Raw genomic sequence first — 17,225 nt, forward strand, 5'->3', positions numbered from 1 at the left:
GAAAAAAATCTCACCGTAAAAATGTTGAAGGAAAATCGAACCGATTCAAATTTCTAAGAAAATGAAATGATATTTGCATAGTTACTTTATTTTTTTGGTGGGATTTGTATAGTTACACAAAATGAGATTAATTAAAAAAAATACATTTTGAGTATTTTGTACATTTACTTAAAAAATGAGATTTATTCACATAAAAATTAACCAGTTATTTTTTACCGGGCAAAATAATATGTTAACGACTTAGTATTCAAAATATATGCATCTCTCACTTTAGGTAAGGGGTAACCTTCAACCACATAATGGACATGAAAATTGTAACTCGGTTTAAGGTGGGAGGTAATCTTCAATCTTATCAAAGAGATAGGGGCATGAGATAAAGTCAATCAACAACAAATCATAAGTCAAAAAATGAGCACAAATCTCAGACTGGTGTGGGTCAGTGTGTGCTTGAGTTGAGCCTTGGATATTGTTTGGTCTGATTTGTTTCTAGGAAAGTAGGAACTCTAAGCCCACCAAAGATTTGCTTCGGTTCCACGCATGCTCTTTGAGTCCATTCAGGGAACTTGCATCTAATATCATTATCCGCTGCATCATGCATAAGTGGACAATGAAGGATGCTTCATAAAATGAGAATGGGCTGAAATCAGCAAAAGCCCATTTACTAAGGATTTTTTCCCACTTTTCAGTGCTGTTTCTAGATTTAATAATAATATTTTTAATTAAATAGTTACGAACCCATTGTGTAGAGGATTTCTTCAGTGTTATTTGATTATAAATTATAATATATAATAAATTTATTTATTTTATAATAAAGCTTAATAGGTATTATTGATAATGTAAATTTTTGCATTATCAACCAATTAGAAGTTAAGTTTAATATGACTCTCAAAATAGTTATTATCAAAGTCAAAAAATTTATCATACATATTAGTTTCTGCATATTAATTTGTGATTGGATTAGAGTGTAAAAACACTAATGCTTATCATGTTTTTTCTTTATAATAACAACCTTAAAAGTTATACTTACAATAATTTTTAATTGATTGAAAATAACAATCAAGATTATTTTTTAATTAAAAAGGCATCAAAGAAAACATATAAGAAAGACATGGGATAATTTGAGCAGTAAGAAAAAACTTGTGGAGCATGACCTAGTTTCTATCCAAGGATTATAAGAAACTTATATGTGCAAATAATGAACATCTCTCTCCTCAACAATATTTATTACATGTAATAATGAGAGAAAAAATAGACACAAAAATTAATAGGCTTAATTACTGTTTTTATTCCTTAATTTAGAATATATGTTTTTTTAGTCCCTCAAATTTTGAAATATTTTTTTAGTCTCTAAATTTTGAAAAATACATTTTTTAGTCCCTAACATATTAAATTGACATTTTGTGAGGGTTTTTAATTGTCTTAAATTAATTTTTATATTTTCAATCACTCAAATTTGTTAAAAATTATCATAAAGTGATAATTTATTATGTCAAGGAATAAAAAAAATAATTTTTCAAAATTCAGAAATTAAAAAAAAATTAAATTATAGGAACTAAAAAAAATACACCTCCAAATTCAAGAAATAAAATAGTTATTAAGCCAAATTAATATTATATAAGATTGTTGTATAAATTATTATAAATGTATGACATTCCATTCAAATTAATTAATACGATATTGAAAGTATCATTATTCAGGTAATTTTTAAATTAATTATATGAAAATGTTATGCAAATAACACCTCTCATTAATTAGATCAACCTTGATTGAAAAAATATTAAACGTTGTATTATAGTTTATCTTTTTTTTTTTTCACTTCGCAAAATATACAAGCATCTCAATAATGTTTACCATCGAGGATTAGGACTAAAAGGCAGTTGAGGCCATTTTCCTTCCTTTCTCTTTGTTTTTTCCATGCTTTCACAGTAGTTATTGATGGATAAGGATAAAAACATCCCTTTCTACAACTACCATTATGCATAGAGGCTTCTATTATGTTCTCAAAAAAAAATAAATAGAGGCTTCTATTATGTATTATCTTTATCGTAAATCAATTATGTTCGAATAATCAGATTTAATATGATATGTAAATGTTTTTCTTACTTATGAGAGTCTGTTTATAAATTATAATAATACTAATAAGTCGCTATAACATTCAACAGATGTACACCTGAACAGACATATATCTGAATGAAAATACATCTATACATAATTAAATCTAATAACTTTTTTTTTAGGAGAAAACTAAAAACTTAAATCAAACAATTTCTAGATTGTATTAAGTAGATATAACTTGAATATGAGTATTTATTCGAGTTTTCTATAAATTATATTTTCCAATTATGTTATACGCGTCCATCTCCAACCTTCAATTCCCTTTGAACAACACCTAGCTAGCTAGCAGACACGCCACCATGTATATATACTATGGAACAATACATTAATTCTACATTTATACATATTTTAAATTCAACTCCGGCCTTGTGTTTCTGGTTAAAGGCATTCTATATATTATAAACCTACCAACTCAAACCAACATGAAATATATGCCACTAAGGGAACGACTAGAAGTATAGCATCCTTCTTCCATCACACATTATCCAACCATTCTTAGTAACACATAAATTCAATTGAGAAATCATTGAATTCAATTATCTTGCATCAAAATCCCTTTTGATTTTTTTTAATGTTGTTTATTGGGCTTTGTTTGTGACTTCCTTCTCCATTTTAAAACGAGCTTTGGTTGTTGGTAAAGCGCTCCATTTGTTGTCACCATCCAAACAAAAAAGGGAAGAAAAAAAAAGAAAAATAAAACACCATATATTTGGCTTTGGCTTTGTGTGCAGGAACCGTAATTTTTTTCTTTTTTACTTTATTTAATTATTATACTTTTAAGCTAAGATGACACCTTCTCTGAATATTGATCCAAATTTATTTGTTCTTTGAAGCCACTTTAATTAGTTGGTCGCTTTCAAAATTTAAGTCCTGATACATCATTTCTTTTGTTAAATTCACAGTTTTTTTTTCTTTCTTTTTTTCCTGAGTGACTTTCACCAAGTAAAACAAAAGTGATCTCAGAACGGTTTTAGCGCTTAAGCAATACAATAGTCTAAAGTGATGTCCTTCAATTGACACAGATAGAATACGACAACTTAGGAGACTTCAATTTGAAACGCATTACTGAGTTTATCAATAGAAGATACCCTTTAAATTCATACATATTGAATGTACAAGAAAGAGTTGAATCTGAAATGCATTACTGACTTTACCCCAAAAGAATTTATTTTCTACCCTTTCTAATTTTTTTTTTTCATAACAACTAAAGAGTTTAAGATATAGTCTTATAACCCTATAAGTCATGACACAAACCTCAATCACATTGATTTTAAGGTTATGTAAAAGAACCCAATTGAAACTTAAAAAGTTTGATATGATCTAATAATTATTCATACTTTACATACTGCAAGCTTTTATTGTGTCTCATACTCTTAAGACTACCACTTTAGATTTGAGAATGAAGCAAAATGTGTCAGCAGAAAAATACAGATTGAAAGGAAAAACTGCAACAACTAATGCACTACCACTTGTTATTCATCAATATGATTGATTGAACTTGAATTTTACTGATCAATTGTTGTTAGTAAAAAGAATTATTGTTGCCGACAATAACTTGGCTCAATTGGCGCTGGTCCACATCTTTGATGTTCTCCTTCCCTACCAGGTGTTTATACATACAATGCACCCCAACAAAACCACAAAACAAAACAAGCCAAGAGTAACTTGCTTAACCTTGCTTTTAACTTTATATCAAGTACATTTTAAAAAGTTTCGTATACTTTATCATAATATTAAAAGTTTGTGAAGGGTAAAAAGCGGGAAAAATTTATGAAAAAATAGTATATGCACTAACACTTTAAAGAGTTTTTATAATGTTATTTGATCCATGTATGGTAAGTGTTTGATTTTTAAGTATCTTAAAAATCATATTGATAATAATTTTTGATTGGTTGAAAGTGTAAAATTACATACAAAGTTAAACTCAAAACCTAGTAAGGAGAAGAAATAGAGAGAAAAGTAACCGTTACTGTCAAAGCTAGAATTAAGGAGGTAAATGAGGTAAAGTAGTAGCCGGCTTAGCTGGCTAGTTATGCATTTCATTTGTCAAGTTTGCTTCACTGGAGGGGAAGCTCATTCCTCTCTTTGCGGTCAATTGATTCCTTATACGAATAGACTTTCTTATTTTCTGCCATAAAAACCTGTCTTATTATTATATGTTTCCCTTTTAGAGCCATCTTTTGTTGTTGGTGTTTTAGGACTAACCCTCGACCACTCGTCAGCATCAGGAAACAAAACCAAAGCAAAAAAAAAATACTATATATAGCCAGTGAGCGAGCCCCATTTGTTATTGAACAAAGCCTATTTCCAGTGACTAAGTCCCAATATTTGTTGTTGAACAAAACCTATTTCCAGTGACCAAGCCTCATCTGTTGTTGAACAAAGGCTCTTTGTGTGAGCATTTGGCAGCACCAGAAAGAGGAAAATGGTGGCTAGTGAAGACATATATGGTGGGGAGGAAGTTTCTCTTGTCCAACCAGACCCTGTGGGGTTGCAGATTGATCGTTTGCAAAACCAACTCACAGGTTCATATCATATCACATCTCTGTTGTATTACTTTCTCTGCTTCAGAATTATTACTTTTAAGTTGGCTTTTCATAGTCTTGTCAGCTTCCTGCATGTGGAACACCAATGGTATTAACTTAAGTACATCTAAGTGTTGTGTTTCAACTTGAGTAGGATAAATTATTTCATAAGTAGAAAATAGCAGATATGCTTATGCACTAAACTTCAGACCGTGAATTACTTAACTCATAGATAATTTTTTTTAAAAGTCAATAAACAAAAATAGATGACAAATTGATAATGCAAAAATTCTTTATACCATTAATGTATAGACTATTATTTTCTAAAATAAATTATTTTTTTTATCATAAGTTACAATAACTTATACATCTCAACGTTGATAAAAAAAACTTATATACCTTATCTCCTCAAGTTTTGAATAACTTCTAAAAACGTAAGAGCGTATAAGTTTTTCTTATACAAGGCCACATGATTCCTTCGCAGATATTAAAGCGAATAGAATCATTATCGATAACAATTTTTTTAATAAACATTTACTTATTTTTTTTAATTAGAGTAAGTTAATAAGTTACACTTTTGATGTATTTCAAGAAAATCATAATTTACTAATATATTCCTTCTAAAATAGAAGAGTTTGTGTGTATGATTACTATTTTATAACTTTCAACTTCAATAATTTTATTTTAAAATTTAACATTGGATTGAATGATTTTTTATGTAGTCCATATATATTATATTTTATATTAATAAAAATATATTTGATACCTTAATATATAGATCAAAATTGATATAGTATTTTTTTTACAATATACTAAAATATGAATAATTTGATCATATACATTTTTTTTTATTGATGTTCAATTTTATAAAATTTGTCGCAAATAATCAAATAATATATAATCATAATTGAATGATTAGATCAATCAAATTCATATTCTATATAATTATAATTCAAAGGTTTGATTAAATTACATAGATAGATCAAATTATATCGGCATAACTTTGATAATTATTATTTTATTTTTATAATTTGATATAAAATGTTATTTTTATTATCTAACTATTGAATTATATCTACATATTACTAATATTGTTTGTATCAAATTTTGTCAAAATTGAATAAGAAGAAAGTAATTAAATGGTCCATATCTTAATATATTTTTAAATGTTTACATTACATCATTTTAATTTATATGAATGAAGCAATAAATAATTTTAGATAATACGAAATTTTACATACGTGATAGAAATTTTCAGTCCATTAATGAATTCTAAGAAAATATTATTGAGTTGAAAGTTATAAAATAATATAATAATAGTCAAAGTTACATTGAGCTAATTTCATCTTTAATAAAATATAACTTACAAATTAAGAGAGTTAAAATTAAATTTCTGAACTTGATTTTATTACAAAATTACCAAACAACAATACATGCACGACATTGAAGACTATACTACACATCCTCCAAACCAAACTGGGGTTTGGCTTCCCCAAATCCAATGCTTTAATAAACAGAAACTTAAACTTTTAAGCAAGCTAGTATAAATGTATTTTATATCTTAAAAACTAAGGACACATTTAGCTTGAGTGCAAGTTTTATAGTTTATTTCTTATTTTATTAATCATTATAAAATGACGCATTATTTTTACTGGTTTCTTATTTTCAAAATTTCATATTGAAAATGATGAAAACAATGTTACTTCATTATTGTCTATGTAAATGTTTGGAAATTGAGAATAAGGTCAAAATAATATGATATTTTTCAATGGAAGAGGTAAAGTATATAAAAGAACAGAGATTAATCAATAGAGGTGGGGGTTTAAAAAGTAAAGGGATATTTGTTTGTCATCATTGGTTAATGTATAAAGGAAAAGATAACTGATAGCTTATATTGTTAAATATTTTTCACATATTTTGGCTAATGCTAAGTGGAGACTGGCCACAATTTGAAATAAGATTTTGACTTAACTGCACTAGTTAAAAAATCAATAATAGAACCTATTTTAATTAGTAGAAACAGTTTGTGACACCCTCTACCCCTCACATATATATTAATAAAGGAATAAAAATTCAAATATTAATTAAAAGTATTTTTAAAACATTTTTAAATACAAGCTTTTCAAATGGATAAAAGGCTCACATTCACTTTCTTCTACATCATATTCAAATTTGTCCAAATAGATAATAAAGTCATCTCGACTCAAAGAAAATCATATAAGTCTCATACAATTAATATAGAACCTATATCCTAATGTCACATCCTATCAGAGCGTGGTGTTCCCGTGTCCTCTAGCATGAGGTTCTTCTTAGTCATCCACCTATTCATCTGCTCCCCCGAACACAAGTTCAAGATCATCACAGGATCCAAACACAACAACACACAGGGAGTGAGTTATCACATTCCTAGCTAATAGAGAAACAAGACAATTAAATATACATATTATATAAATGAGATACCACTTGCTTAAACATAGCTCACGTAACTTCACCACTTCATCATTCAAAATTCACTTTTCAATTATCAATCACATTACACAAGAATCCCACACTTCGATCAAGATATAATAACACATCAATTAGCAAGCATATGCAATAGTTATGCTAAGACTCAATCCTATATGTAATGTGGTACCATGTCAGTGAAAAACCACCCTGGGGCGCTTAGGAGTACATAACAAGACACACCACACAATGGGTTTGTCAGGTCACTCTCACTAAGTAAGATCATAGGGAGACCAGTCAGGGTCACGATGTTTTGCGAGAATGCTCCAACCATATGAGATCAGCATAGGCTTAAAGGAGCACTCAAACCCGGTGACCCCCAAGGCCTACACTCCGAAGAGTCCGTCAGGGCCTCTCCCTCCTGATTCAGGTCCAACCCCTAAAATAATTTTTTTTACATGCAGACACTGCTCATGAATTATACAATACCCACGACCTTACACTCGTGTTTTAAACACGTTCAACACAATTGTGCTACGATTTAACACTGGTTCCTAAATAGGAAACCTACATTTTCTCTTTAACACTGCGCATCAACGCTTTTCTCAAGATAACGCTGGTCGGGTATTGTACAATTCATAGCTTACAACACAAGTAATTTCACATCAAGTGTTAACTACACACTTATCCACAACTAGAACTCATTCACAATTTCACTTCTCATAGTGTGACAATCCACCATCACATGTTTACACGTATCTCACAAATTAACACATGTTCAACTTTACACTTATACTCAATCTCAATAACAATATTATAATCTCAAAGCAACATATTCTTCTATAATTCATCACATACTCACAATTTGAATCATCATTTCATATCCTCAATATAACAATTTATATAAAACACTATCACAACATTAGGACTAAAACCCCTTAACTAATATTACACAATTATATCAAAATCATAGGTCGAAATATACAAATATCAAGAACACAATTTATCAAGCAATTTTCATTAGGACATCAATATTTTATTTATAATCATAAAGGAAAAATTGCAATTTAATAAACATCTCAAAATAAAACCCCAATTTAATCCTCTAAGGATCCCTATACATGTTCTCACGAATCCCCAACTGTGAATAACTCATCCCTTACCTCTGAGCGGACTCACGTGTCTTCAGCCAGGGATAGCAACATCTTTAACGGTTCCCTGAAATTCTTTCAGTTATTCCTCCGACTGCTCCGATAGAATTCCCAAACGTCAGAAAGACGGAGAAGAGATTGAAACCTCCACTTATACTGTCTTCATGCGATTCCTTTTTCTCCCTCCACGAATATTATCTCACAAATCCCAACGGTGGAAGCGTGCGGAATTGAATTTCGAACAACATATCCAAATTTCACAATAATCCAACGGTTAACGAAACTGGGATCGTAGTTTTACCAAGACAGCTCTGGGTTTCTGCGGGAAAGAAAAAGGCTACAATGCGAAGGGTGTTTCTCTCAGTTCAGACATGATATCGAAATTCCCAACGGTGAGAATGCTCGGAATTCTGTTGCGAATATGATACTCAAATTTCACGACGATCCAACGGTGAACGGGTTCGAGATCGTCATTTTTCTGAGACTGGTTTGGTGGGCTGCGGGAAAAAGAAAGGGTTTTGAGAGGAGAAGGGGAAAAACGAAAATGAGGCCAAAAGGAGGCAGCTGACTTAACATAACTATTTATACCTAGGGTACTCAGCCTATTATTTGCTCTATATTTATTTATTTATTTATTTTTTTACTAAAAAGCTTTTTAAATTTATTTACGAAAAAATTGGGATGTTACACAGTTAGCCTTTGCCTTCAAAGTAGAGAGGCAATAAAACAAGCATATTTCTAAATCTAAAAAAAAAAATTGAGATGGGGAAGCCACAAGTTCACAATTTACAGGGTATGTTGGCCACTGTTAGATTTCGTTACCACTGTTTGAAACCCGATGGCAAGTTTAATATTGATGAGCGTTATGTAACTTATGTTTCACTGACTGCCTAGTAACATCTCATAGATTCATGTTTCATTGATACGCTTTATGTGTTTCATTAATTGCATATAGTATCTCATAATTCATTGCCTGTTGTAAGATTTATTATTATTTGTATAGAGGATTTATTAATTTAGTTTTCTTTTCGTTCACAACAAAATGAAAACGGAGAATATATTATTAAAATTCCCTTTTCTACTATATTTAAATCAGTCTTATTTATCCATAAAATTATGGCTGAATTTTAACCCCATCGCAGAAAAGGTTAAGGAACTGGCAACTTGCCAGAGTGAAATCAAGGCCTTAAGGGCAACTGAAGCTAAAAAGGACAAGGCCATAGAAGAGGTATTCTTTTAATAGTAAAATTTGATCTAGTGATATTTAATTATTTTTTTACACTGTTAGAAGATTAAAATCAAATATTTATTTTAGGTGCAGTTATTCTCACTCTCCATAGTACTGATTCAGTTGCATTACACATTTCTTTATAAATAACAAGATATATAAATTTCTCAGTGACTAAATAATAGCTGTAACTATCTTTTATTGCAGCTGAGAAATGAAGTCGGTAAGCTGGACGATAAACTTAGACTTACTGAGGATCATCTCAAACATAAGGTACACCAGAGTGGTGCTGATATATCATGCAAATTGGAACCATGTAAAACAATGCTAAATTCTAAAAATGCATATTCCTCAAAATTTGTTCATATGCAGAAGCTAGAAATCAAGAAACTGACAGAGGAAAAGAAAGATGCATTGGCCGCACAATATGCGGCAGAAGCAACTCTTAGAAGGTTACATGCAGATCAAAAGGAAGATGATTTTGTTCCTCTTGAGAGTGTCATTACTCCTCTTGAAGCTGAGATTAAGATGTATAGGAATGAGGTACTAATAATGAAATTCCACCAAGGAGTGAATTGTGCAAAATGAGAATACTAACGTTTATTTTGCATTCAGATTGCATCACTACAAGAAGATAAGAAAGCTTTGGAACGACTCACAAAGTCAAAAGAGGCAGCATTGCTTGAAGCAGAGAAGATTTTAAGAAGTGCACTAGAGAGAGTTTTAATAGTTGAGGAAGTTCAAAATGAAAATTTTGACTTGAAGAGACAGATTGAAATCTGCCAGGCATACTTTTTATATTTCCATTTTCACATTTAGTTTCTGTAGTAATTACAAGTACTTAAGCCAATTTATAACTTCCATGAACAGGAAGAGAACAAAATCTTAGAGAAAACACATCGCCAAAAGATTTTGGAAGTTGAAAAACTTAGCCAAACCATCCATGAACTTGAGGAGGTCATCTTATCCAGTGGAGTCAATGCTAATGCTGTTCGCGATTACCAGCGACAGATTTCTGAATTGCAAGTAGGCATATCTTATTGGATACTGACATTTTGAGCTTAATTTCTGATATATTGATTTTCTGCATTCTGGTCGATCAATGTAGTGACATAATTTAACCCAAATTTTCAGGAGGAGAAAAGGACACTGGAGAGGGAGCTAGCAAGGGTAAAAGTTTCAGCCAACAGAGTTGCAACTGTTGTGGCGAATGAGTGGAAGGATGAGAATGACAAGGTCATGCCTGTCAAGCAATGGCTTGAAGAGAGAAGGATAATGCAGGTATATATCTTCCCATGAAAATCTTTGGTGCCCATATTTAGTCCAAAAATACTATTATTTTCATTAAACATAGTTTTTCCTTTAATAAATCCAAGACCAATATATATATGATTTTTTTAAAAGGTCCAAATCCTATCAATAAAAAGCTAATTTCAATTCCAAACTATGCTTTAAAGTGCTGAAATTTTTATGAGCAAGAAAATTTATGATCAATTATGTCCTTGCATATATAGGCAGAGATGCAACGATTGAAAGATAAGCTAGCTATATCAGAGAGAACAGCAAAGGCAGAGTCACAATTGAAGGTAACCTATTTGTCTTCCTACCATGTAAGCATGTAAATAATGTTTTTAGCAATAACTAATGCTTTCTGTGTGATTTTTCTCAGGATAAACTCAAGATGAGGTTAAAAACACTAGAAGAAGGCTTAAAGCATTTCTCAAATAACCCAGTCAGTTCAAATTCCGGGTCTGCAAAATCAGAAAAGTATAAGATCTTAAGCTTCCTAACGACCAATGGTGGACTGAGAAACAGATGCACATCACAACCAAGGGGATCTACTAATGGAAGCTCTTTGTTCCAAAAGTCAAATGCAAAAAGCAACACAGAGAGTGTTACTGAGAGCCTAATACCAGGCAGCATTATGAAAAAGAAATATGGTACTGCAGAAAATGTGTTGAAGAAAGGTATATGGGCATCAAGACACAAAGTTGCTGATAGTGATGAAAAAGAAAATGAGATGCAGGTGAACGCAGGCATGAATTTAAATAAATGCAATGATAAAAAAGAAGCAGCAGAAATTAAAACCAGTGTTGATGTTGATGACGACTCTAAAAGCAATAGCTGTAATGATTTAGGCAGCAATGATGTGGTCTCAGGTTTTCTATATGATAGGCTTCAAAAAGAGGTCATCAATTTGAGGAAATCTTGTGAAATTAAAGAGAGTAATTTGTACACTAAAGATGAAGAAATAAAGGTACTAGTAACAGCTATGATCACATCCTCACAACTTCCCCTTGTTACTTTAGAACTGAAGATACGAAATATGCTTTTTTTTTCAGATGCTCACAAAGAAAGTTGATGCATTGACAAAGGCTATGGAAATAGAGTGGAAGAAAATGAAAAGAGAAGCAGCTGCTAGAGAGAAGGAGGCTGCATCAACAAAATCAGATGATAACAGGAAACTCAGACGCTCAAATTCCTCTAGAAGGTTCTGTAACATTTTTTATTGAATGACCAAAACCTATGTTAATTGACAAGTTTGTATATACTAGCCCTTAACCTTTTTATAAAATTACTGCAGGATGATATGATGAAAGAACATTGAAGAGTCTTTATTTAGAGAAATCTGAAGGCAATTTAATAATCAATGGCATCTTGTGATTTTTCTTTTCTTTGTAAATAAAAAGCAAAAACTTAGTGAGGTAGTATGTTGAAATAAAGTTCCGCTGTGCTAAGGGAGTCTGGGATCTGACTCTCTACATACTACATACACTAAATTTATTTAACTGGCATCCTCTGTGCTCTGTGATTGTGAGTATTACATACATATTATCCCCATTTGTCAAATGTATCTGCAGAGAGATGAAATATATATGATGCACATTTGGAAAATATTTGAATTACATGTCTGCATTATGTGTATCAAAAAACTAATTTACCAAACATGATTATAAAGAAGATTATTCCTGAATCTTGAGTGATTTTGAGAATCATTCTAGAGTAAAGAAAAGCTTAATGGTATGAGTATGACGGTAACTTATAATTGAGCATATAAGGATATCTACTTGCAGTAATCATGGAGTATCATTACAAGTCTTTAAAGGATATAATATATATCTAAACATAACCTAGCAGAAGCAGATTCCATACTATCTTATAATAGAGGAACAACAAGGAAAAATTGTAGCAGTAATATCACTTTAAGCAGCTGAAATGAATGAACAAATAACATATTCTCATTGTTCATCCAATCATCCAAGAACATGAACAGTCAGCATTCACTACTCCTACAGTATGAATGAAAACTCTTAAACCAGTAGAAAGCAAAAAAGGATGTACATGGAGAAACTTTTTCTTTTTTCTTTTCTTCTCCCTGCTGCTATAATTAAAAAATTGAGCAGGTAAACATCCTTAATTTTCTGAGCAAATACAACCTAGCATCTTTCTGAAAATCCACAAAAACTACAAATAAAATTCATTGCACAACTGATGATAGGAATGCTTAAATAGCATCCTTCCCACCATTTAATAGTTATGCACCTCTTGAATAGTGGGCAAAGAAGGTAACCATTTTTGGCACCCTTTCAACCCAAAACTTCTCCTGACACCTGCAATTCTACGTCGGATTTGGAACCTCTTTGATCCGCTAAACAGCGATTCCAATTCTTCTGCAGTCACCACAATCTTCACACTCCTAGTCTTCAACTTTCTGTTGTTAGTTGTCCTAAAAGGCATATCAGATTGCAACATGAATGGTGCAAGCTGGTAAACCTCCCCATGCCTCAGCTTCCTACGCACCACTATGTAACGCTTATTAGAAGCAGATTTAATCTTTTCAACTGGCATTGAGGCATCAACCTCTAATTCTCTTCCTTCAATTAGAGGATATCCGGTTTGTTTCTTTGGTTGAGAGTGGTAGCCCATACAGTTTCCCATTTTGCATATGATCAAATGAACAAGGACTCACCATTATATAGAGAAAGTTGGGTCAATATAAGTTGAATAAAATATTAACGTGCAAGCCATCATTGATCACATACCTTTCGTTATGTATTGACTTCTTTTAAAAATAAGAATATACAGAAGAGTTCCATTAGGCCAAAAAAGTCAAGTGGGGTGTGACTGGACAGGCACTCTAGGTCCAGGTAAGGCTGGAAGTTGCAAGCACATTACTACTAAAATATTCTCAACGAAAGTCAAAAGCACTTTATTCCTTAATTTGCCAACCTTTGTCCAAGCAATTAATTATAACAATAATAACACATTAAAGCCATAAACTCAAAGTCAAACTCAGTCCCACATATAAAATGGTCAACCCCAACCTTGGTTACATCTTCATTTTCTTTTTTTAGGTTTTTGGAAAACAGTTAAAGAAAAGAAAAAACAGATAATCACCTGTTTCTTCTCAGCTGTTTTTGCAATATGGAAAGTGCTTGTTTAGACTCACGTTGAACTCAGAATTACGTTGAAATATTAGTTACTGTGATTTTAGATAAATATTGGCATTTTTTGGTTTTACGTTAAAAATTAATTTTAGGTCAAAAATTAATTAACTTAAAACAACTTTTAAGTAATTTTGTCTCAGATAAAAAAAAATATAATAAATTTCACTGTAGCTTGCTTTGATGATAAAAATATCAAAACATAAAACACATAACTTTAAAATCAAATTTAACTTAAATCAATTTTGCAATCGTTCCCTCACACATGAAATTGGAACAGATGAAAAGGAACATGACGCTTTATTCATAGAGTATAACTCATTTATTTATTTTTGTGTGTACCAGAATAAAAAAAAAAAAAACACTTTTCTAGGTTGCTCTTCGCACTTTTATAAACCTCTACCATCCAAATTTGAGCATACAGATCACAGCCGAGTAAACCTGCTCTCAGTTTATAGCAGAAGGATCGGATTTTGTTTGTTTAGAACAAAATAGGAACATGTGCCACATTATCCTTGCCATAAAATGAGGAATGCTTGGACAAAAACTACAGTAAGAAGACCAACTTTCACCTGTCCAACTGTTCTTGCCAAATATCAATTCCAGTATCCATTTGTTCAATCAACACTACTAGTAGTATTATCCTAGTATCCTAAGCATGTGGGTTTGAAACTCACCAAAGCCACAGAGCCAAGAAGAACTTATTACTTACATTTAGAGTTTCCAGATATATTTGTATCAGGCCTTCTTTCACAATGTAAGACATCTAAAATAAAACAAATTTTCAGAAACTACTCATCAAAAATTTCTCCCACGGTAAGGGAAAAATGCAAAAAGTCTATACGGTACAAGGTTGCCTAAAAGTAAACAACAATATCATTGGGGAAGAGCCACTGTTGAACCCCTAGATTGCAGCCATGATGTGGCTGCTTCACTGGTAGCCAAAAACCAGCCTGCCTTATTTGCATCCTTATGAAATGGAGCTTTAAGTTCCTTCAGATATGATTCAAATACAGTAGGCAAAACTTTATCTGAAAACCTGTGTTTCCCTCCCCCAGTATTAATTCCAAGTAGTGGTGGAAGCTCCTCCCCTAGTTCCAAAGCCTTAGACAAGTCACTTATCCAAACACTTAAGGCAGTCAGAGCAGCTCCAACTGAGAGTCTCTTTAGGTGCAGAGACCACTTGGCTTGAGACCTTGACTGTATATCTGGATATATCTCAAGAGTCAGCCCCAGGTCCAGAAGGTCACGAGCTCTGTCTGGCACATCCAGGCTCACACAAAGATCAATTAGACAATTGCACATGGACTTCTTTACATCAGCTTCCGTTGAATTAAAAAGTTCTGATGCCTCCGTTCTAAAATCTCCACCACCCTCTTGCTTTTCCATTATATATCTTAACACAGACCCAAGCTTTGGATTAGCCTTCTCAACGCAACCTGATAGCTTACCAAGTTCTTCTTTTGGTACTTGGGTCATTGCATACAGAAGACAATCACAGAAGCGACCATCAGGACTGATGCCCAAATCCATGAGCTGATTAAATATCTTCACAACATCATCAGTTCGCTTGGCTTTTCCATAGCAATGGACAAGTGATGTCAGAACTATGATATTAGGCTCAAATCCAGATTCCATCATTTCATTGAACATGGCTTCCATCTCTAAAATTTTCCCTATGCTGGAGTACATGTTGATCAAGGACGCATATGTGAAACTGTCCGGCGGGCAAGTCCCGGAACTTTTCATGTGTTCAAAAATTTTAACAGCTTCATCCACACATCCAACATTTGCACACATGTCAAAAAGCATGTTATAAAGAAGTATATCCAAATCCTTCCCCTTCTCCTTCATTTCCTTGTAAACATTCAGCGCGTCTCTGTTAAACCGTGCTCTACAATAGGCTTGTAACAAAGCTGCATAGGTAGGCCAATTTGGTGACAATCCATTACTTATCATCTCCCCATATATAGCCTTGGCATCCCTGGCCCTCTTAGCTCTCCCCATGGCATACAACAGAGCATTATATGTTGTCAAGTTCGGCTTCGCACCAAGAACCTTCATATCATTGTAAACATTCAAGCATCCAACATAGTTCCCAGACACCCCATACATCTTAATCAACCCCGAGAACACTGCCGTGTCAACATGCCATTTCCCTGCTTTTGCACGATCATACAGTCTCAAAGCCATATCAGTATTGCCAGTTCTTGTATAAGCATATATCATAGACGAGCACACATTGTTATCCGGTTCACACCCGAAAGAGGGCATCATCTCAAACCACTTCACAGCCTTATGCGGCAAAGAACACACGGAAGCACAGCTAATCATAGTTGAAAATGTAATGAGATTGGGGTTGACCCCTCTGTGAAGCATTTCATCAAACAGCTTCTCTGCTCCTTCGAAATCTTTTACCTTCCTAAACAGCTTCAGGGTAACGTTGTAGAGAATAACATGCCTAACGGATTTAACCTTCTGCTTGAAGTACTCAACAGCGAGGAGTGCGGTGTAGGGATTCACCATGGAATTGAGAATAAACACTGCATCAGGTTCTAAAACACTGTCCCCCAATACTTTGAGGATTTCAGAGACGTGTTCCTGGGTGGGGTTGCAGGAATCGAGAGACTTGGCGAGTTTGGTGAGAGATGATGACCTGGCGTGATAGGAATTCTTCCAAAGGTGTTTGGCTCTGGGGCTTTTGGGATTGACCCAGATGGAAGTTTTGGATAAAGGCGAAGACTTTGCATTTGGGTCATCGAGTTTTGCGTCTTGTAGAAGGGTTTTGGGTTGATGGGAAGAAGAGAAGTTGGGAAGTTTGAAATGGCGGGAAGAGTAAGAAGGGACAGAACTGGCGTTGGTTATTTTTTGACGATAATGGAAGGAAGAAGAAGAAGGAGGATGAGGAGGAAAAGAGGAAGAAGAACAGCAGAGAAGGAAAGACTGAGCCATTTTCCTTTCCTCTCTCTGAGTCTGAGACCGTCGAGACTCGAGAAAACTGATATGGCTTTGAAAAAGAAAAAAATGTAAACAGACTGGTTGTTAAGAAAAAAATTACTACCTTATTGCCTCCAAATCTCCAAGACACAATCATAGTTCTTTATGCAAATTCAAGTTTTTTTTTTAAAAATTTTCTAGAACACAAGTATAGAACTTGAGACTTCTGATGAGAAAAAGAAAAAAAAAACTTGAGACTTCTTATGAAGTTGATTGATTAATGTTGGTGTGATATGTAAGTTCAAGTTGATTGATTAATGTGGGTGTGATATGTAAGTTCAAGTAATTTATAAAACAGGAAAAAAGGTTTTATATTTTC

General features: G+C 32.8%; 2 protein-coding genes across 2 annotated transcripts; one reads left to right on the plus strand and one right to left on the minus strand.

The window, feature by feature from the left end:
- The first annotated feature begins 4,204 nt into the window (after positions 1–4,204).
- Positions 4,205–12,370, plus strand: LOC100812973 (microtubule-associated protein 70-5). Its single transcript, XM_006597549.4, has 11 exons — positions 4,205–4,640; positions 9,379–9,464; positions 9,672–9,737; positions 9,837–10,007; positions 10,080–10,250; positions 10,335–10,490; positions 10,599–10,745; positions 10,979–11,050; positions 11,134–11,721; positions 11,807–11,955; positions 12,049–12,370. The coding sequence occupies exons 1-11, from the start codon at positions 4,541–4,543 to the stop codon at positions 12,056–12,058; spliced, it is 1,716 nt and encodes a 571-aa protein (XP_006597612.1). The 5' UTR covers positions 4,205–4,540; the 3' UTR covers positions 12,059–12,370.
- Positions 12,371–14,617: 2,247 nt separating this feature from the next.
- Positions 14,618–17,165, minus strand: LOC100813509 (pentatricopeptide repeat-containing protein At4g16390, chloroplastic). Its single transcript, XM_006597550.4, has one exon. It carries the CDS (start codon positions 16,859–16,861, stop codon positions 14,786–14,788), a length of 2,076 nt encoding a protein of 691 aa, XP_006597613.1. The 5' UTR covers positions 16,862–17,165; the 3' UTR covers positions 14,618–14,785.
- Between the last annotated feature and the right edge of the window lie 60 nt (positions 17,166–17,225).

Source organism: Glycine max, chromosome 15, assembly GCF_000004515.6.
Source record: "Glycine max cultivar Williams 82 chromosome 15, Glycine_max_v4.0, whole genome shotgun sequence".
NCBI lineage: Eukaryota > Viridiplantae > Streptophyta > Magnoliopsida > Fabales > Fabaceae > Glycine > Glycine max.

Coding starts and splice junctions, on each gene's coding strand:
- LOC100812973 (XM_006597549.4), top strand. CDS start 4,541: ATGGTGGCTAGTGAAGACATATATGGTGGGGAGGAAGTTTCTCTTGTC. Junction 4,641..9,378: donor TTTGCAAAACCAACTCACAG/GTTCATATCATA, acceptor ACCCCATCGCAG/AAAAGGTTAAGGAACTGGCA. Junction 11,051..11,133: donor AGGCAGAGTCACAATTGAAG/GTAACCTATTTG, acceptor GATTTTTCTCAG/GATAAACTCAAGATGAGGTT.
- LOC100813509 (XM_006597550.4), bottom strand. CDS start 16,861: ATGGCTCAGTCTTTCCTTCTCTGCTGTTCTTCTTCCTCTTTTCCTCCT.